The sequence below is a fragment of the Adiantum capillus-veneris genome, chromosome 21, assembly GCF_014529385.1.
Source record: "Adiantum capillus-veneris isolate H3 chromosome 21, ASM1452938v2, whole genome shotgun sequence".
Classification (NCBI taxonomy): domain Eukaryota; kingdom Viridiplantae; phylum Streptophyta; class Polypodiopsida; order Polypodiales; family Pteridaceae; genus Adiantum; species Adiantum capillus-veneris.
Window position 1 is genome coordinate 126,665,289 of NC_140951.1, and position 22,815 is coordinate 126,688,103.

At 48.3% G+C, this 22,815-nt stretch overlaps 1 protein-coding gene across 6 annotated transcripts in view; it reads left to right on the plus strand.

The window, feature by feature from the left end:
* LOC147431692 (uncharacterized) overlaps window positions 1–22,520 on the plus strand; it is an 85,551-nt gene extending 63,031 nt beyond the window's left edge. For 2 of the 6 annotated variants that reach the window (XM_086494202.1, XM_086494199.1), the window contains exon 4: window positions 22,122–22,520. In XM_086494202.1, the coding sequence (XP_086350328.1) occupies window positions 22,122–22,150 (29 nt within the window). In that variant the 3' untranslated portion in view covers window positions 22,151–22,520. Of the gene's footprint in view, window positions 1–22,095 lie in introns of all 6 variants that reach the window. The other 4 variants (XM_086494203.1, XM_086494201.1, XM_086494204.1 and 1 more) reach the window with 3 other exon arrangements.
* Window positions 22,521–22,815: the final 295 nt, after the last annotated feature.

A 22,815-nucleotide genomic window follows, 5' to 3' on the forward strand; every position in this document is an offset into this window, starting at 1 on the left:
CAGTTACACATGTACTCTTCAATAGAAGCAATCACTGTATCCTTGACAAACTGACAAGAAATACTCACTTCTATAGCACTAACCAAACTTTTGGACATTTCATAAGAGCAATTGCCAAACTGACAATCTGTACAGCTCTAACATTCATGTAACAGGTATTTCATTTGAGCTCACTTTAAATACCATGTACATCATTTGTTTCAGAAGCCATTGTCACACTGACAATCCATGTAGCTTTGAAACTCAAGGGGTCAAGGTAGGTTGCAAATCGAAGGCTTCCAGGTAAAGTGATAACACAGTTGGTGACTCTGCAAGTTCACCTTCTTCCATCCACTTAGCATCCATTGGTGGATAGTTTCTGAACTTTACCAAGTAACGCCTAGCAACCTTGCCTTTCACTTTCCTTTCTTTGTGTGCCAAAATCTGTTCAGGGACCAAGATTTCGTCAAGTTCCTCGACTTCCGGCTGATCTTCAGCTGGTATATCTTCTGGCACATCACCCACATAGGGTCTGAGAAGACTCACATGAAACGCATTGTGAATCTTCCAACTGTCAGGCAATTTCAGCCTATATGCAACATCACTGATTATGTCGCACACTTGAAAAGGCCCATAGTAACGCATGCTGAGCTTTGGAAACACTCTTTCCTTGCCCTTCATCTTCTTTAACCTTGCCTTTTCAAAGCGTAAAAGCACCCAATCACCAAGTGAATATACCACTTCACGACGGTGACGATCAGCTGCTTTCTTTTGCTTTGCCTGAGTCCTTTCTAAGGCCACTTTGACCTTCTTGTACATTTCATCCATGTCCTGAACATACTTATCTGCTTCAAATATCTTGTCCTTTGTATGCAGTATGGGAGGAACTTTCTTGCCACCTTCAACTATTTCAAAAGGTGCCTTGCCAGTTGATGAATGCACTGTATTATTGTATGCATACTCCACCAATGGCAAATACTGCTCCCACTTTCCTTTATGCTCTGACACATAGCACTTCAGCAGATCTAGGACAGTAGAATTTGCCTCTTCTGACTGCCCATCTGTTTGAGGATGAAATGACGAAGAGAATTTGAGCGTGGTACCCATATTCTCAAACAAGCCTTTCCAGAACAAACTAGTCATGCGTGGATCACGGTCGCTAATAATCGACTGTGGCATGCCATGATACTTGAAAATATTGCTCATAAACAAGCGTGCCATCTGATCTGGCTTTATCTTCTTCCTGACAGGAATAAAATGAGCCTGTTTGCTGAATCTGCAAATAATGGTCCAAATACCATCATTTCCTGTCTGCGTTCTTGGAAGATCAAAGATAAAATCCATAGCAATACTTTCCCATGGTTTATCTGGAATAGGTAGTGGTTGCAATAACCCTGGTGCCTTTTGCCTGTCAAACTTGACCTTTTGGCATATTAGGCATTCTCGCACAAAGGCATCCACATCCCTTCTCAATGTAGGCCAATAGAAGAATGTCTCTACCGCTTTAACTGTAGCATCAATACCACGATGCCCTGCATACGGTGGGACATGACTCTCTTCCATAACTTTGCGTCGCAATGGCTTTGTGACACACAATCTGCCATGCATCATCATGAACCCATCTTTGAGAAGATAGTGTTCATGACGTTGTCCATCCATTAGTTGCTCGAAGACCCTTGCAAAATCTTCATCATTTGCATACTGTTCTCTCATATCATCAAGTTCATGATGATAAGGAATCGACACAGCTGAAATTTGTGGCTTCCTTGACAAGGCATCAGCCACAACGTTCTTCTTGCCTTCCACATGCACAATCTGAAAATGGAACATGGACAAGATATTTGCCCATCGCATATGCTTTTCAGATAATTTTGTCTGTGTCAAGAAGTATCGCAAGGTCTGATGGTCCGTTTGGACAACGAAATCTGCACCTAGCAGGTAGTGTTTCCAACTTAAGAGCGCATAAATCACAGCCAGTAACTCTTTCTCATAGACCTGCATGGTCATCTCTGGCCCTTGCAAAATTCTGCTCTCATAGGCTACTACCCTGCCATCTTGCATTAGCACAGCACCAATGCTACTACCGCAGGCATCACATTGGACCACAAATGACTTCCTAAGATCTGGCAACACAATGACTGGATCCGAAGTCATCTTTTCCTTTAAGAGATTAAAAGCTGAAATCTCTTTTTGTGTCCATCTAAAGGTGACTGCCTTCTTTTGAAGAGCATGTAAAGGTGAAGCAATCTCAGCGAAATTTCGGATAAACCTTCTGTAATAGGAGCATAGTCCCAAGAAGCTTCGGACATCATGCACCGTCTTCAAATTTGGCCATGACTTGATCGCTTCAACTTTTGCAGGATCCATTCTGACACCATCCTTTGAGACAATGTGTCCCAGAAAGTGAATCTCTTCCAGAAAAAACTCACTTTTCTTTGCATTGATGAGCAACCTATGACTGCGTAGCTCTTTGAACACAATGGCCAAGTGATGCCTATGCTCCTCTTCATTCTTTGAGTAGACTATCATGTCATCAAAGAATGTACCAACAAACTGCTGGTGTGGACGGAAAATTCTGTCCATCATCCTATTGAACCTAGCAGGAGCATTTGTGAGACCAAAGGGCATCACTAAAAATTCGTAAAGGCCAAACGTCGTTCTAAAAGCAGTCTTGTGCACATCCTCTGATCTAATGCGGATCTGATGATACCCACTCTTTAGATCTATCCTGCTAAACATAGCTGCTCCTTCTAATTTGTCCATAATATCATCAATTCTAGGTATAGGAAACCTATTCTTGATGGTATTCTTGTTCAGTGCACGGTAGTCGATGCACATACGCCATGAGCCATCCTTTTTCTGCACCAACAACACTGGAGAACAGAATGGAGATGAACTGGGCTGAATCAGCCCCTTTTCTAACAGCTCCTGTACTTGGCCCATTATCTCTTTCTGCTGAGCCGCACTAACCCTGTACGGAGGCTTATTTGGTGGGCTACTGCCTGGCACCAAATCTATCGCATGGTCCTCGGGTCTCTCTGGCGGTAATTGAGACGGTAATGAATCGGAAAAGCAGTCACTATACTGTTGTAAAAACATTGACCTTTCTTTATCTAGCACAGATAAATTTGATTCATCACAATCTGACACTTCACGTGCAAAAACCAAGTACGCAGAAAGATGCTTTTTCATTACAGAAGTAATAGCAGAAGCTGATACAGTAGGAATAGACTCCCCTTTAAGCTTTACATCCAGAATGTGAGTCTTTCCCCTGCTCTGTACAGTGATCTTTTTGTTGTAGGCATCCATGATTCCCTGTACACGAAATAACCAAGGAATACCTAACAACACATCACATCCGTCCAGTGGCATGATGTAAAATTCTTCAGCATCTACATAGGACTGGATATGTAGACGCAACTTTCCGATGATGGGTGTCACAGCCTCTGTATGGCCAGGACATGCCAAACCTGCCTCTGCTGTATACCCCATCTCTTCAGGTCTGATTCCCAACTTTGAAGCCAATTCTGGGGAAATGAAGTTGGCTTTGGCACCTGGATCAAAGAAGATAAGCACTGTTTGATCCCTAACCTTTCCCCATGCTCTGCAAAGCTCACTTGCATCTGAATTTGGCTTGTCGCCCACCATATCTGGCACTAGACCAGCCATGGGCTTCTTTCCTTTCTTGTCTTCCTTGTCTTCAGAATCAGCTGGCCTTTTCTTTGTAGGACAGTTGTAAGCGATGTGGCCAGGCTGCTCACATATAAAGCATTTATTCTCTGTCCTCAGGACCTTCTTTTGCTCTTCTGACTTGCGAGGAAAACGTCTTTTCCATTTCTTTGCTGGTCCTTTTTCTGATTCAGCCGTAGCTTTGTCTTTCCCTGCGTTGGCTGACTCCTGAGTCCCTTTAGGAGCCTCATTGGGAACGTGCTTCTTGGCTGAATTTTTCTTGCCTGATCCTGCCTTGACGCCAGTGTTAAATTCACAATCTTCTCCCTTGAGCAAACCATTGCCAGTGTTTGCTACCTCGATGAGCTGCGTCAAAGTAGTGACTTTTGTCTTCGTACAGTACTTTCTCAATCCTTTAGGTAGGCCACAACAGTATTTTTCAATCTGTTCTGTCAATGGCACAAACCTATAGGAAGTTACTGGAAGTAGAGCTTTCCAAAACTTCCGATTGTAATCATCCAGATTTCTGCAAGTGGCAGCATTAAGCTGGTGCCATTCTGTCATGACATCTGCTTCGAAATCATCAGATAACCATGCTGCTGCAAAAATCTGCTTGAAGTAAATCCATGTGGACGGAGCTTGCCCTTGAAGCAATAAAGTTGTCCACCATTGTCCCGCATTCCCTGTCAAGAAAGTGGCTGCCTTGCGGACCTTTGAAGCCTCTGTAAAGTTTCCCCCTGCATAGGCCTTGTCAAACTGCTGGAGGAATGAAAGAGCCTTCTTCCTGTCATCAAACCCTGTAAAGGTCGTGAATGACACTCCTTTGCCACCTTCTTTGTACGGAGTTGGCCTCTCCAGCGGCGTTAAATTGTCATATGGAAGTGACTGAAACATGGGAACACTATTAGGGTTCATTTGTGTTCCTTGGCCGCTATTAACTTGACCTGGAAATGCCATATTTGGCTGCTGATTTGTAATTCCAGCCATACCAAAATTTGCTTGTGGCATCCCAAATTGTCCCTGAGTGCTTTGAAACCCTGGTTGCATACCCATGACACTGTACATGGGGTTAGGCATCATCGTTTGAGCACCCCCAAACACTGTTCCTGGCGTATAAAACTGATTTCCAGGTGCATGACCAGCCATGCTCTGAAATACCGATCCACCTCCAAAATAGCCAGGGTGTACTGAAGGTGGTGGGAAGACCTGTTGCATAGCCTGTAAGTTGCTTCCCTGCCCATTAGAACCAGCTATAGGCTGTTGAAAGGTGGCGGGCTGAATTGGTACAGCTTGAAAAACTGGCATCTCAGCCACCTGTTCTTGCACCTTAGGCATACGTTGTGGAGACTGCATGTTCTCCGTCAAGTGTACAGGTGTTTCCATTGACTGTGCGGTATGAATCACCTGTGTTCGAGCCTTAACAGGCTTTTGAATATGATCCAGTGACCCAACTTGCTGAGACGGAACAGGAGGTTGCAGAAAGGCTAAAAACCTTGGGTTCTGCATTACTTGTGTGAACATAGCCACAGCAGTAGCCAACTGGGTCCTGAATATATCATCATCAGTCTGTGGTGGTCTTGAGGACTCACCCACTTCATGTGTCTGTTGACCCTGTGAAGAGGAAACCTCTTCAGTCACATCATCTGGTCTGTCAGCCATAATTACAATTCCCTGTGTCTCGTCTATGATCCCCTGTGTCTTCAAGCCCAAAACTGCCCAAGGCTCACTTCTATGGGAAAAAGTGATTTAATCCCGTCGATGGAACCATGAAACCGGCCTGTTCAATCCAAAAAGGGCGGTAGACTTTACTTTAAACCTTGATTTAGCTTTCACCCATTATTAGTCGTCTATTTTACCTGTACTTTCAAGACACAACAAAGGGGAGAGGGATACAGGCTGCTAGATTGCACCTGTATGAGTAGACGGACACCAGATTGGCCCCTAACTTAGGCGCCCCTTTCGGTATTTCTTTATTGTTCAAAAGAGGGAATAAACGCTGTGGTTCCCTACAAGCTGCCCCGCACAAACTCGGCTGAATTTCCACTGTTCCAGCCTGATTTCGGCAGCATAACTGTACTAGAACCCTTCACGGTCAGTATTCCCACGCATTGACTGACTTTCCCGACGCATACGGGCACTTTGCAAAACCTGGCGAGAATCTGCAGCACGCTGAATTCTCTGTTTTCAGCCCTGAAAATGCGCCAGATCGCCTGTACAGCGGTCCCCTTGCGTCCCCGAACCTCCTGGGGGTATTAGGGTCCGTTTAGGGCCAAAACCCTAAACCTGCAAAAATACACAGCAGGCTGTAATTCACTGTTTCGGGCTCCGTTTCGCGTGCCGGTCGCATCCCTAGCAAGTCCTCGAGCTCCCGCACCTGTAGGGCTACTTGCCCTTTGAATCGGACGAGATTTCTGGCGTGAAACCTCTCCGAATTCACCTGTACCTGCGGGGGGATTAGCCGCTAGCTAATCCAGTACCTGTGCAAGAGGCTCTTGCCTCGGCAATCGCGCATGAACCCACACAACTGTACATTGGTCAAATGAAAAGCCCACTAGAGGGGCATAACATACTGCCAAAGGGGAGAGAGAGGGCAGTGCGTAGCGTGCAGGGCATCACTCCTGGCACCGCACTGTGCATAAGAGGGAAAGCAAGCACTCCATAGCTCTTAACCTGTGACAGAGACTTGCAAAATGAGCCTCCCAGCTATAAATCACGTTTTTGCCTTCTCTATAAGTAGTAAACTGGCCTCAGAGTGCCAAGTGTCACTCATTTGTGCATTTTCCCGCTTTAGACCCTCGGGTCTAAAAATATCTCACCTGCAGCCTCTGTTGACTTGGCCACAGAGTAACAAAATGATCCCCATGTCAAACTGCACGTAATGACGTGAAGACATTTTCAGGTCCCAAAATAGCAGTTCCCTAAATTGTAGGAGATGCTGCCATTGTATCTTTCTAGGTCATCCGACCCTCTTTGTACACTGCGGCCACATCCAGAACTGAAATGTAGCCTCTGTAGCAAAGGATTCCACTTTGGCTAGTCAATGACCCCACTTGGCTAACCATAGTCCTTGTCCAACCTTAGTGCTCTCTTGCCCTCAGGCCTGGACTCCCTCTGGACAGTTCCACACTAGCTATGCAATGCAGGGCAGTTAGATTTCCCGAGGGGTGTTTCCAAAAAGTGAAAGTAAATAGATAATAAGAAAGAAATCAACAAAAAGGATAGATAGTAGTCACACGCTGGTGACACCTCCTGATAGGTTTGTTCCATCTATGAACTATGTCATGTTGACTGATTGCAATGAGCCTTCATGTTACAAGGAAGCAGTGCAAATGAAGGACTCCGGGAATAGGCAATTGGCCATGCGGTCAGAGATGACAGCTCTGCATAAAAACAAGACATGGAAGCTAGTTAAATTACCACACGGCAAAAAGGCTCTACCTTTGAAATGGGTTTACAAGTATAAGATCACCGCTCATGATAGTCAGCCAAAGTACAAAGCAAGGCTTGTTGCCAAGGGCTTTAAGCAAGAACAAGGCATTGACTTTGAGGAAGTCTTCTCTCGGTGGTCAAGATGACTACATTGAGATGCTTTCTTGCATTGGTTGCCATATTAGATTTGGTGTTGCACCAAATGGATGTCAAGACAGCGTTCTTGCATGGTGATTTAGATGTGGAAATTTACATGCAGCAGCCAGAAGGGTTTGTTTAGAAAGGCAAGGAAGATTGGGTATGCCAGTTGTTAAAGAGTCTTTATGGCTTAAAACAATCACAGAGGGCATGGTACCATAAATTCCACAAGTTTATGCTTTCTCAAGGCTACAAACGTAGTGAGTTCGATTACTGTCTATATACAAAGAAGGCTAAGGATGGTAGTTGGCTGATCCTTATTTTGTATGTGGATGACATGTTGATTGCTGGCAAGCACTTGGAAGAAATTTCAGCTTTAAAGTCAAAGAGGGCAAAATCATTTGACATGAAAGACATGGATGAGGCAAGTCATATACTTGGTATGCACATTGAGAGAGACAGATCAAAGAAGTTGATTTGGTTATCTCAAACAGAATATATTGACAAGGTTTTGCAACGTTTCAATATGGAGAAGGGAAAGGCACTGAGTGTTCCATTGCCACCATATGTGAAACTTAGCAAACAAGATTGTCCTGTGTCTGAGGAAGAAAAGGCTGAAATGGATAAGATTCCATATGCGTCTGCAGTGGGTAGTTTGATGTATGCAATGATCGCTACTCGCCCAGACATTGCATTTGCAGTGGGAGTAGTAAGTCGATACATGTCAAACCCAGGCAAGAAACATTGGGAGGCAGTGAAAGGAATATTGAGATACCTGAAAGCTACAAAGAGTATGCGTATATGCTATGGGAGTCGGGAGCTAAGTGTAAAGGGTTTTACAGACTCAGATTATGCAAGTGACTTAGACAACCGAAGGTCTACGTCAGGGTATGTCTTTACATTGGCTGGTGGAGCAGTATCATGGCGTTCTAGATTACAAGATTGTGTTACTCAGTCTACTACAGAGGCTGAATATGTTGCAGCATCAGAGGCATGCAAAGAATCAATTTGGCTTAATCGACTAGTAACAGATTTGGGAATCAAAGAAGAGATGCTTGTGTTATATTGTGATAGTCAAAGTGCTATACAATTGACTCGCAATCCACTTTATCACTCAAAGACAAAGCATGTGGATGTGAAGTATCATTTCATCAGGGAAATGCTCGAGGATAAGCAACTTCAGCTTGTCAAAGTTCACACCACAGAAAATCCTGCTGATCTACTTACAAAAGGACTTCCCTCAGAGAGCTTTGCGCATTTTCGCAAGCAGTTAGGTGTAGGGTAGTACATCACTTCTCTACATCTCTTGTATATTAGCTTGTATAGTAGCTTCTCTCACACTTAAAGTACCACATTGGACTTTAAGTGGGAGGTTGTTGGGGTATAAAGCCCAATGTGGTCGCCCAGGTAAGTGTGCGGGCCGCCAGGTATGTACACATATTCTTTTGTAAAAACATAATAAGAACTCACTATGCTCTACACATTACAGTAGAGCAAGTTCACCATATCGTCGTGCTCTTCTTCTCGCACTCTCTCGCGTCGCACTTCCGCTCGTACTCCTTCAAAAAGGGAAGGCCGAGATGCCTGAGACCACACCTACCTCCACCATTATTAATATGACCATTGAGGAAGAGCAAAAAAGGAAGAATCGGGCTCTGCATGTGCGGGTCACAGGAGTCAAAGACAAAGAGAATGTAGATGAAGAAGTGAGGGAACTGCTACAACGCATGGGCATCATAGAGCCTACTCACACAAGTGCATGGAGAGTGGGCAAGAAAGGAATTGACGAGAAGGGAAACGTAAAAACTATGGCACTTATTCTCCGCTTCCCGAATATAGAAATAAGGTAAGAAGTTCTAAAGAAGAGGCCAACTCTTAAGAAAACCGGTATTTTCCTGGGAGATGACCTTACATTGGCACAAGTGGCACACATGCAAGAGTTGATGCCAGAGATCAGGGCAGCAAGAGAAAAGGGGAAAATCGCCTTTTATAGAGGAGGGAAAGTAGTGGTTCTGGAAAAGCGCTCATCATGACGGTGCGAGACCTATGGGGCGACGCTCCGGATAGCGGCATGGAATTGTAATGGATCATATAGGCTAGATGTAGGTGCCTTTGAAGACAGCTTTAGGGACAGAGACATAGTTTTCTACTCAGAGACACACCAGATACCGGGACAGCTTATGCCACACGTGAAGGGGTATTTATGGGAAACAGCTGGTCGACCAGACAAGAGATCTCTACGAGGTAGCCGGGGTTCAGGAGGAGTAGCAGTCTTATTTAAAGAGGAGCTGAAACCACTACTACAGATTATCAGGAAAGATGAACAAGCAAGGTATATGTGGGTGAGAATGAGAGCCGAGACAGGTAGATTTCTGTATATCGCTATATGCTACTTCCCTCCAAGTACATCATTCTACTCCTCACCTAAAGGACAATCCCCTTTCTCCATATTGAATAATGACATATGGGAGTTCTCTAGAGATGGAGACATCGTTCTCTTAGGAGACTTTAATGCCAGAACGGCCAACTCTCAAGCAGTATTCTATGATACTTCTGAGGAAATGCTCAAAGAAGTGGATTTATCACAGGAGGGGCTTACTAGAAACTCACAGGATAAAGAACACACTGAATATGGGAGACATCTCATGGAAATGGAACTACACATGGTTTGGCCATACTTAATGGTCTAGAGAATTTCCCTTTATCTGGGGGATTCACATGCTTCCCGCACAGGCATGGGGCCAATACAGTGGATTATGTCATGACTTCACCAAGCTTTATTTCTAGTATCGAGGACTTTAAGGTGGGACCCAGACCGGTTGGGATTGCAGTGGATCATGCTCTCTTGACCAAATCAATCTCCTTCCAATACAATGCCTCTCAAGTACAAAGGAAGGAGACACACACAAGATATACTTTCACGCCAGAGACTGATTCAGTCGATGTGGAAAAGATCTATAATAGGATGTGGGCAGCCGAGCCAATATATACTGTAGAGGAGATTACTTCTCAGCTAACAGAGATACTACATGGAGCAGCACAAGAGGCATACCCACATACTCAGCCTGATCAGAAGAGAGGATCTGGGAACATGCCTCAAAACAGTTGGTACGACGAGGAATGCAGAGAGACGAGAACCCAGGTCCAAAAAGAGCTTACACTTGGGATCATCACGTATAAGCAGTCTCGGATTGCTCTTCGGCATATAGTACGTCGCAAGAAAAGGGCATTTTTAGCCAAACTGGAGAAGGATTTATATCAGCTCTTCTTGAGTCATGACTCACATGAGGCCTGGCGTTTATTTCACGAGCACTCATCGCCTCCGACAATTACTTCTCCTGAGATTTGGGGTCAATATGTAACATCATTATATACGGTATCTGGACAGCCTCCATTACCAGATCCGCTAGAGCCATGCCCTGTTACCAGTACTTTCTTTACTACGGAAATGGTGGAAAAAGCCATTGATAAGATGAAGACAAGAAGAGCATATGATCGTGAGGGTTTAGTAGTAGAACATCTGATCCATGCAAGGGATCTACTTTCAGAAGTCCTTGCTCGTCTGTTTAATCGGGTCATGTGTGAAGGATTACTGAATCTTGGAAATTATCTACTATCGTACCTATTTTCAAGTCAGGGGATCCTATGATACCCGGGAACTACCGTACCATTATGGTGGGTCACACATTGACCCGACTGTACGCATCCATTCTGGAACAAAAATTGAGTAGATGGGCAGAGAATGAGGGCATAAGGGCAACAGGGCAAGCTGGATTCAGGAGGGGTTATTCCACTTTAGATCATATTCTTACGCTTAGAGCCATTATTGAGGAAGGAAGAGCAAGCGGGAGAAGGATGTATTGTTGCTTTGTGGATTTTCGGAAAGCTTTTGATACAGTACCAAGGGGCAGATTGATGCGCAGAATGCAAGAGTTAGGGGTCCCCAAAGAGATTATCTGGGGGATCATGGCCTTATACGGGTCAGGAACTAGTTATGTACGTACTCCAGAAGGGGATTCCGACATTGTTCATTCCACCGTTGGAGTAAAGCAGGGATGCCCACTGTCCCCTACTTTATTTGATATGTATATAGATGAGGTATCAGATTACATTGATAGAGAGGGTGACAGAGGTGCTCAACTTGCAGGGTCATGGATCCCTCTGTTGTTGTATGCAGATGATATTGTATTGATAGCAGAATCACCAGATGGAATGCAGAGGCAGTTAGATGCATTACATAAATTCGCGGAGGACAGCGGACTGTCGGTTAATTTGGGTAAAACCAAAGTTATGGTGTTTAACACCACACCGCAGTGGGTTAGGAGATCGGCACCTACATTTGCATATGGCCAGGATACAGTAGAGTACACAGATGCATACACATACCTTTGTGTGGTATTTACAGGACCGAAGTTTACTCTTAAGAAAGCAGCCGATGCTAGATTGTCCAGAGCCTCTGCGGCCTTGGGAGGGTTGGAGAGGATGTGTTCACAAGTGCAGTTTCAGGAACCACGAACAAAACTTTGGCTCTTTGATACTGTGGTAGCTTCGGCTATGCTTTATGGGGTCCAGATTTGGGGACCATCTGTGGATCAGGATAGTTGGAAGTCAATGGAGAGACCTTTGGTATCTATGATTTCCCGAATGATTAGAGCCAAGGCCTCCGTACCACACGCGATTACCCGAGCGGAACTAGCTGCCCCTCCGATAGAAATTGGAGCTCTTACCAGATCAGTGTCCTTTATACATGGTTTATGGGATACAAACAATTGCCGATATACTAGATTGGACCTCGAATCCTCTCGACAATTAGCAATGAAAGAAGATACATCATGCTGGTATGCGAAACCTCGCGCTCCTTGCTGCTGCCCCCCCCGGTGCTGCCCGCTGCCTTGCCCCCCCCCCCCCCCCCCCCCCCCCCCCCCAAAAAAAGCGCTGCTCGCTGTCCACCCTCCCGCCCCGCGCTGCCCCCTGCCTGCCCACCCGCGCTGAATGCCCGCCGCTGCCGCTGCCACTGCCGCCCCCGCCATTCCCACACGCTGCTATCGCTTTAGCCCCCCCCCCCCCCTCCCCCGTTGCCCGCTGTGGTTTTTTCTTCGCCCAGTGAGCTAGTTGCAATTCAGCCCTCCAGCACTGCGTCAGTCATTGGGGCAGAGTTTTGTGCGCCTCATTGCAACATCTTCCCGTTGCCTTCTTCTCACGCCACAGCAGTAGACACAGATGGAGGCTCCAGTTTTGCCACAGAGGGACTCGTCAGAAGCCCCCTCGCCCGACCCCGCTGAGCCCACCATTCGACTTGCTCTCTCGCCGACAGAGCAAGCGAGCCTTGCCGCAGAGGTAGAGCGATTGCAGGCGACTTCGGTCATTTGCAAGATTCTCGGCACCCGACCTAGCAGAGGAGAGCTGCGAGACCTTCTCCACGCCCGCCTTCTTGCAGAGGTGGGCAAGATCTTGGATGTCCAGATTCTCGGACGGGGTTACTATCAGATTGAGTTTGAGACCTCCGAGATGGTGTCCAAGGTCATAGCTATGAGTCCACTAGCCATCCGAGCATCACGCGCCCACTTTCGACAGTGGCGACATGGTTTTGACCCGGCTTCGGATGTTCTGGTAGAGGAGGCAGACATCCCCATCTCACTCTGCTTTCCGGGTTTACGGAGGGAGTACTTACCACTTCTTTCTAGGATTGGCTCCGCCATTGGGACTGTCCTGGAGACACCTCGTACGGCAGCATCAGTAGTTGCCAAGGCGGCAGGCATGACCTCAGTTCGAGTTTTGGTCAGAGATACCCACACGCTCCCGAAGGTTATCCTTCTACCTCGGGTGAGTGGGGGTTGGTTTAGACAGAGTGTGGAGTACTCGGGCCTCCCGAACCAGTGCTTCATTTGCCGACAGATGGACCATCTAGCGAAGGCGTGTCCACGGAGGAGGTTGCGACCTGCACCACAGCCTCAGCCCCAGCCTGCCATGGCTGGCCCGCAGCCACAGCCAGCGGCACAGCACACAAATGAAGAGCCACCCTCCGAGCCTGGGGCTCCAGCGGAGGAGGGGTGGTAGCAAGCCCGTGGCCGACGACGCCAGGGGCCACAGCATCAGCCTGGCACTCAGAGTGGCCCTCAGGTGCCTACTCAACAGCAGTGGGTTCCCACGGGGAACCGCTTTGGTCCTCTTGAGGAGAAGGAGATCCCTGCGCCAGCCCCCACCTCCGCTTCACCCTCGACAGCTGCTCCCCCCCCCCCCCCCCAGAGTTCCCCCCTCTTCCTCATCCTCCCCGCCTTCTGCTCCCGTCGCCTCTCCACCTCGCCCCTCTACCTCTGTCGTCCCATCCCGCCCCTCTTCTCCTCCGCTCCCCCCCAGCTCCTTCTCCCCCCCCCCCCCCCCCCCCCCCCCCCCCTCCTGCTCCAGTTTCACAGTCGGCTCGGGAGACTGGTCCCTCTCCGGCGGCTAGGAGATCTCTTGGCAACGCCTTTGCCATGAGTCGCCTAGCGAGAGAGGGTCAGCCCTTCTTGCGGCCCCCTTTGCAAATTCAGACATCCTCCCTTGCAGCTATCTCTCATGGACTGACGAGCATTGACATCCGACGCCGCTGGGACTTCTTTGACTACGGGTTCACTCATTTTCTCGACGATTCCGCAGCAGACCATGAGGCAGCCTGCTTCAGGGTCCATGTTTTATTCCTCGCCGCTAGGGGGACATAGGCCTTGGACTCGGCAGTTGGTTTCTCCTTCCCCCTCTGTGGTAGGGCTGAGACAGAGTGGTCCCTCGACTCAGTGGTGGGATAGTTGCATACACAGGTCTTAGAGTTCTCTACCACATGGGAGAACTTGGAGTTACAGATATGCTGCAGACTTTGTGGCCATTGGCCAAGTTTGCGGTGACAACCCTAGACTCAGCAGGATGTAGGCACATTGTGGTGTACTTCTTTGCTGATACGTAGTGTTTGCCTTGCTATGTATACATTCATGAGGACTCCTGAACAAAGGAGGTTGCTTTACGCACAGCTCGCTCTGCTTGGGCTTGGGCTAGGCACTCACTGCAGTCACGCCTATCTAGAGGACGCTCGGATGCGGATTACTCCCCATCCAAGCCTGCCTCGAAGATAGCCCATCTTGCTGCTGCGGCAACATTTGTTCTCTCTCGCTCCCCATGAGGATCGTCTCATGGAACGTGCAGGGACTAGGTGGGCCCCAGTTTCAGCGACAGCGGGGCCGATTGCGTCAGGAGCTTCAACCCTGCCTTGTGGGAGGAGAGATTGATCTCCTTATGCTTCAGGAGCACCATCTGTGTGAGAGCCGCATTGGGCGATGTGGTCAGATTTTGCGTGGACGATATGATATCTTTTGGTCAGCTGCTTTTGGACATGGAGGCATCCAGGGTGGGGTATGTATGACTATTGCGGACTCATTGCAGCAGGCCATTGTGGGCAGAGGGATTATTGTGCCAGGCAGGGCTCAGTGGATTACTATGCAGGTTCAGGGTGGCCTTGTGGGCTTCCTGAACATCTATGCGCCCAATGTGGCGAGTGCTTGTGCAGAGTTTTGGTCATAGATCGTTGAGTCTTTGCCGCATGCCGATCATTGGTGTATAGGAGGGGACTTCAACATGTTGGAGGACCCTTCTGACAGGATTGGGGGCAGCCATGCTACTGTGCATGGACTCGAGTTGGTAGCTTGGAAGAGGTTGTGTATGACATTGAGGGTCTCGGATACATGGCAGCACTCTGGTTTTGTGAGGCCCCCAGACAGTCTTGCCTTCTCTAGATTGGACCGCAGAGTGGGAGGAGTGAATCTATCGCGGATAGATCGCTTCTACACTAGTGACCACTTCACTGACTTGGGGGGATCAGTGGGCATCCATCCTGGCAGGGACATCCTTCTCAGACCATGCACCAGTGATCCTCTCGGTGGTAGACAGGCAGAGGAGTGGGAGCATGATGCTACGCATCCCAGAGAGGGTCTTGTTGGACTCAGCACTCAGAGAGAGGGTAGAGGCTCTCTGGACAGAGGGCATGGACAACCAGATCTCACCTGCAGAGAGAGTGGCCTCAGGCCTAGCTCAGCTTAGCCACTTTTTTCTTCAGGAGTCTCTGGCTCGCCGGGTTGCAGCGAGAGAGGCGGAGCAGCGTCTCAGACGAGGCATTGCTTCACTACAGAGGATGCAGGAGCAGCATCCAGACAGTCCATGGTTGGAGGAGCAGTTACAGCAGGCTCGACAGGAGCTTGCTAGCACAGAGGAGAGCCGTCATGAGTTTGCCTTTCACCGACAGGCATCTCAGTGGACTCAGGTGGGTGACAAAGTGACTGGTGCTTTTTTTGAGACAGTAGGACCTCGGCACTCGCATGCCAAGGTCATTCAGTTGAGGAGGCCCGATGGGTCAGTTGCTTGTGAGCCCGAGGATATGCGTGCAATTGCTACTGACTTTTACCGTGAGTTACTGTCGGCTGAGCCTCAGTCAGAGCGACAGGATGCATGCACGGAGCAGGTTTGGGCACAGATGCCATGTCTTGTGACAGAGGAGATGCGCCAGAGGCTAGAGATGCCACTTCAGCTTGAGGAGCTGCACACGGCTCTTAGGGCCCTCCCTCGTGGTAGCTGTCCAGGTGAGGATGGGTTGACTCCCAACTTTTTCTTGGAGTACTGGGACCTGCTTGGCCCAGATCTTTGTAGTGCTTTTCAGTACATTTTGCACACAGGAGTGATGCCTGACAGCATGAGTGAGGGCCTGATCTACCTCATTCCCAAGGAGGGTGGCTCCTGGGATGAGATTCGACAGTGGCGCCCCATCATCATCCTCAACTCAGCCTACAAAATTCTTGCCAAGGCTCTGAGTTTGAGGATTCAGCCACTTTTACAGAGCCTTATACATGGGACTCAGACAGGTTTTGTCAAGGAACGCAGTATCCTTGACAACATCTTTACTTTCTGGGAGGCTTCTGCCCTGGCACGGCTCCGTGGTGAGGACCTAGTGATTCTTCTTCTCGATTTTGAGAAGGCATACGACCGAGTTGACCGGGACTTTCTAGAGGGCACTCTCCGCAGGATGGGCTTCTCAGATGCTTGGATCAGAGGGGTGTCAGCTTTGTACAGACAGGCTCACAGTCAGGTGCTTTTGGCAGGAGGGAGAGGTGAGCGCTTCATGCTCACACGCTCGGTCAGACAGGGTTGTCCTCTTGCCCCCTTTCTCTTTCTGTTCTATGCGGAGGCGATGAGCAGATTTTTGGTGTCACAGCGGTTGGTCTTCGGGGCTTAGCACTCCCTATTTGGGGAGATGAGCTACTGGACGCTGAGTTTGCCGATGACTCGGCCTTGTACTTAGATGGCCAGGAGGCCAATCTTCACAGATGTGAGCAGGCTTTGGAGACCTTCTGTTGTGCATCGGGCGCATTGATCAACTGGAGAAAGACAGTGGCTTTCTCGGTTGGTAGTGCTCCTGTGCCAGATTGGATGCCGGGAGAGGTTTTCAGGTGGATTCCCCCAGGGACTGCAGTTCGGTACTTGGGTTGTCAGGTCGGTTTGGACTTGTCTCCCGAGCAACAGATTGCTCCTCTTCTCCTGTCCATCAGGAGAAAGCTGTTACATTGGAGCTCAACACGACTTACGCTAGCTGGTAGAGTAGTAGTTGCCAACCAGGTGCTGTTGGCGACTATGTGGTACATCATTTCCTGCTGGATCTTCTCGAGTTCTTGTATCAACCAGGTAGAAAGGCTGATCAGGAACTTCCTCTGGTCAGGACGTGACACTCAGATGGCCCGAGCCAAGGTGGCTTGGTCGGTCATCACGCTTCATTGTTCTCAGGGAGGGCTTGGGATCATTGATCCAGCACAGCAGAGCAAAGCCCTTCTTGGGAAGTTCATAGTCAGAGGACTTCTTCCAGGTGAGGAGCACTGGAAGGAGTTCTTGTTGCAGAGGCTTCGTGCCAAGGTGCCTCAGTCAGGAGGCCCTTGGCAATCTTCGACCAGATGGATCTTTACAGAGATGCGCCGGGTTGGTTTGAGCAGGAGACTGGAGGACCGCTTCGTTGTGAGTTTGCTTCGTTCTTGGGAGCTCTTACGGCGTGGCCTGGAGCAGCGAGACAGCCGATGTGCACGGAGGAGCGCCTACGGCAGCCCCTCGTCTGGAACCCCATGGTTAGCACTCAGAGAGGCCACTTGGTTGGTAGTCGGCCTCATGTTTCCTGGGGTCCCATGGCAGCAGGTCCAGCGCGCTCTCTAGGTGACTGGCTAGAGTTCACAGGTTTGTCAGAGGAGGTGCAGGGTTTCCAGCTGCAGGGCATGAGAGGGATGCAGAGCATGTGTCAAGACATCTCAGAGTCAGTTCCAACTGAGTGGCTCACGCCTCTCGAGCTAGTAGCACCCCGGTGGATGGGAGCCTTCACATGACTGGAGGTTCTCATTTCAGTCAGGGCCTGCTCAGAGACTGTCCCAGCCCTGTTCTTCGAGCTTCAGGGTGGGGGACGATTACAGCGAGTTGCAGTAGAGGCCCCGCACGTAGCAGAGTGTTGTTTCCAGAGGATCCGAGTTGTGGGCATCTGTGGGAGGACTTGCGTCATAGACCCTGACCCAGCAGCTCTTGAGACTGGACACTGGAGGTTATGGGCTTGGCAGTGTTGTCCACTGGCACGAGTACAGTGGGATCCTAGTGAGTGGCTATGGAGGGACCCCTTCTCTTCTACAGACCACCCAGGAGTCCCCTTCTTTCAGTACACTGTTCGGCTTGGACGTCATATACTTGCAGCACAGAGAGAGGCCCGCCCCGCTGCAGCACGTCATTGGCAGGAGAAGGGCCTCACAGTCGAGTTCTTGGCAGCCTTTTGGCAGAGGCTGTGGGACTCCAGACAGCCGAGGCGCGTCACTTTGTTTCAGTGGCTGGTTGCACACAGAGCTACAGCAGTAGGGAGCTGGCTTGTGCATAGTGGTCTCTCGGCCGCATGTGCAGCCTGTGACCAGTTGGTGGAGAGTCAGCATCATTGTCTTTGGGACTGTCCCTCGGCCCAGCAGGTTTGGCTACGAGTTCTTCGGCTGATGCCTACTCTCTCCACGGCTAGATAGTACACTTGGGGGGCAACGGCTTGGTCCACTCTCACGGGCCCGGCACTTCAGTTTGAGCTATCTTCCACCAGCAGGATGATAGTGATACAGGGGGGGCGACCTACACTCCAGCTTGCTACAGAGCTTACTCCACAGGAGTGGTGCAGTGAGGAGAGAGGAGTGTTGGGAGCTCATCAGTGGCCTGACACTTTGGTTCATCTGGCGGGCCCGCTGTTTCCACATTTTTGAGGCTTGCTCTGTGCCAGCAGAGACTGTTCGTGACTTTTGGCTAGAGCTGATTCATACTCTCAGAGGAAAGCTTGAGGGACTACAGGGCAGCTCCGACCGCATGCGGGAGCTCCGTGAGGCTTTCCTTCGACTCTGGCGCCCTGGGCCTTTCTACACCATTGTCCAGGGTGTGCTCAGTTGGCACTACCGACCACCTGTGTGGCTCTTCCCTCCTCCCATCCCTTGATTTAGTCTCATTGTATATATGTTGTTCTTTCATTGGGAGAGTCTCCCCATCATGTTTGTTGTAGCCCTCTCTTGCAGAGGTGGTTGTAGCCCTCGGGCAGCTTTCATTAACTACTATAAGGATCTTTTTCTTGGAAAAAAAAAATCATGCTGGTCTGCGCAACTGTCCTCGTGGTTTCAGAGACACGGATTCAGTATGGAAAGATTACCCCCCTTCCAATACTCTCTTGAGGCTCCATCACTGGCAATCACATGAACGGAGATTAATAAAATCATTTGCCAGGATCTTATACAGTTGGACACTAAGAGGACATGGGCACACCCTACACAGGAATTGGGCACGAAGATGGCCGACTACAAAGAAAACTTCCTACAGCTATCTGAAGATGGTTTTGTAATTCGCCCGAGCTACATGGATACCCACCTGTCTCATGGTTTGAGATGTGCTATTGGTCAAATTCGTACATCCTCACACCAGCTAGAAATTGAATTTGGCAGATTTAGGGGAATCCCACCTGAGAGCAGAATTTGCAAGTTATGCAGAATGGAGCCGGAGACAGAATTACACTACATATGCCATTGCACCGTATACTATGAGATACGTGGGCGTTTCCATTGCCTATTTAAAGAAGGTTTTGGACCTCTAGATAGAGTCATGCAATACCAAGATCAAAGGTGCTTAGGCATGTACCTACTGGAACTACATCGGCACAGGGATAATCTAATGAAAAGACAAAGAGCACTACAGCCTCAGAGGCAGATCACAGATTTCTTCGGATCGAGAGAAGCAGGAATGGAAGGAGAAGCAAGAGGCCAGCAGCGAGCACAAAGGAGTACCCACATTCATACTAAAGGCACCCTCATTGATAGGGCGATTGAGCTTAGGAAATCGAGACGACCACGACCGAGATGCAGAAGCACACTTCACCGGAGGAGACTACAACAAAGGATTAGAAGCATTCTAGCCAGACACCCAGAATGCTCCTAAGAAGTTTATCTAATACTTCGTATTTAGTTTTTCGCATTTATTTTCACACTTTCACACTTTTGAGACATTGTAACAGACTCGCCACTTTTGTATCAGTTTGGTCTCATAGGTCACTCTGGCCTTTTGAAGACGTTAATATAACATTTCATTTTCTCTCTCTCTCTCTCTCTCTCTCTCTCTTCCTCTCTCTCTGCACCCACCTCGCGTAGCTTGCTGCACCCATCTCTCCACGTAGCCTGCTGCACCCATCACGCTGCGCATACACTCCCCCCCGCCTGCTGTTGTAATTCACGAAAACAATCCCCTCACACTGCGGATCCTCCCCCTCCACTTGCTGCTGTGACAGCACGCACAAGTTTCTCCCACCCCCCGCCCACCTGCTGCTGTGACAGCGCGCACAAACTCCCCCCACCTCCCGCCCATTTGCTGCTGTGACAGCGCGCCCGTAGATTTTCAGCCCGCCCATCTGCTGCTGTGACAGCGAGCCCGTAGATTTTCAGCCCGCAGGTACATACGGCAAAATTGCAAAAGTTCAAAACACAGGAGGAATTCCCACAGGAACTTTCAATCTCGGCCTTTCCTCGGATCTGCACCCGTCGAGACCACGTAGTCGAAAATGGCATGCTCAGACCTTTGTCGAAGCTGAACGGTGGCCGAGATGACCTCAGAATGAAATTCTGACAACACCAAGCCCTTCTGGCTTTCCCACGAGATTTTGGGGCCGTGTCTTTGCCTGTTGAATTTCACTCCAATCTGAGCTGGTGACTCTAGCCTCCTGCAGTGCTGCCCCGAGCCTCGATCTGAGCTCTGATACCAGTTGAAGGAGTACGAGCGGAAGTGCGACGCGAGAGAGAGTGCGAGAAGAAGAGCATGACGATATGGTGAACTTGCTCTACTGTAATGTGTAGAGCATAGTGAGTTCTTATTAGGTTTTTACAAAAGAATATGTGTACATACTTGGCGGCCCGCCCACTTACCTGGGCGACCACATTGGGCTTTATACCCCAACACTTTCTTCGCATCCTCAATCCATTTCTCTGCTTCATCAACCTTTTCTTGTGTCTTAACAAGACGTTCCGCCCATGAAGATGCCGTTTCCGATTTCTGTTCATCTCCTTCCCGTAGAGCTTTCATCTGATCCTTCATGTCCTCGAGCTCCTTCAGCACCGAAGGTTGGTCGTCTCCCTTCTCCTTAGTTGCAGATTTGCAAGCCGCAAGTTCTTCTTTTAGCTCCTCGATTATTGCATCTTTTTCCCCCATGCGCTTTTCCATATTTGTTCTCCGTGCTTCAAAACTTGCTACTGCCTCATCGAGTTTCTTCTGCATAACTCATTCTGTTACATTTACTTCGGCCTTGATTAGGTTTCGTAATTCCGTTTTCACGATCTGAATTTCCTCATTCTGTATCCCCCGGATCTCTCTCCTTAGTTCTCTCATCATGTCAGAGAGAGAGAGAGAGAGAGAGAGAGAGAGAGAGAGAGAGAGAGAAATGAAATGAAATGTTATATTAACGTCTTCAAGAGGCCAAGATGACCTATGAGACCAATCTGTTACAAAATAGTGAATCTGATAGCATGCCTGGGTACAAAAGAACTAGAACAAAAATACTACTGGTACAAGCTGGAACTGTGTGGATGTGACAGCTGATACATTAGGTACCCAATAAACTGGATGTAACAATGTGTGAAACAATGACAGAATGGGGGAAGAAATGGTGAGGATCCATCCTCATCTGCACTCTGGGTATCGAGAGAGTATAGCTCGAATCCTCTGCTGTAGTCTCCGTCGATGCTGTGCCTCTCCTCAGTGGTGGTCGTGTGGATCTCCATAGCTCCAGTGCTCGGTCAATAAGAGTACCAGTAGTGGTCGATTGAGTGTGGATTGAGCTCTACAGCGGTGGCTGCTCCTCTGGCTGTCCCATATCTAGTGAAAAGAAATCCGTTATCTGTCTCTGGGACTGTCTCTCTCTAGCTCTCCCCAGCAAAGTGTCTCTATGTTTGTGTAACTCAAGTAGATATAGTCCAAGACATCTCTGGTCCTCATGACCCTAGATAAAGGACCGAAACCCTCTTTGAATAGGCAATGGAAAAGGCCCCGTATCTCATTGTACACTCTGTAGTGACATATGTAATGTAACTGTGTCTCTGGCTCTATCTGGTATCCCTCTGAATCTACCGGTCTCAATCTTGAGCTGATGTGAGGATGTGCGAGAGAGAGAGAGAGAGAGAGAGAGAGAGAGAGAGACAGAGAGAGAGATGGAAAAGGAGAGCTAACAGCTATTAAGCTTCAACTCTTGTATGATCAGTTGTTGATAGCTTCATGATGTCATTTACCTAGTAGAGCTGAGCTTGTATAACAATGATAGTTGCCAATTTTATGTTTTTTGAAAAGCCACCTTACCTGGCTTAGGTTAACAGCATGGTCACACTCTTTGCGATCACTATGAGGTGGAATGGAGCAGAGCAGAAGTATCAGAAAGCATTGCCTACTCACAAAGAGGATTAACGAAAGCTGAAGTTGAACGCCTCTTTGTTTTTGTTATGTCCAAAAGTAGCTGTCAACTTCTGATGTGATTTTGTGCTCTTAAAAGTTTATACTCAACCCCTCTTACAAAGCTAACTTGAAACCATGCCATTGTAAAAGAAACAAGCAATTTGGCTTCTCATGGGATAGTTCATGCCCCAGTTCATTATTCATTACATCCTGTACAAGTTATGTAAGACATTTTTAAAACGTGCAACGCGAGAGATGCACATTTGCACTCTAACATCAACATCTTCTATAAAAATAAGTTGACATACAGTCCATTGCTATTTGATGTCTTTGTATACTCAGCAATCATAAGAACTCTCATAATGGTACTGTGTAGCTAGACATTGACAAATTTTGCATCAAGAAGGAAGAATGTTGAACTGTGGAGAAATAGAAGCACAAATTCCTTTCTACATTTGAATGTGTTGTACTCTCTCTCTCTCTCTCTCTCTCTCTCTCTCTCACACACACACACACACACACACACACACACACACACGTTTGTTTTTGTAAATGGGATTTGATTAATTTACAAGTGGGAAACCTCAAACCGAGGAAAACCCACGGAAAAGAAGAGAT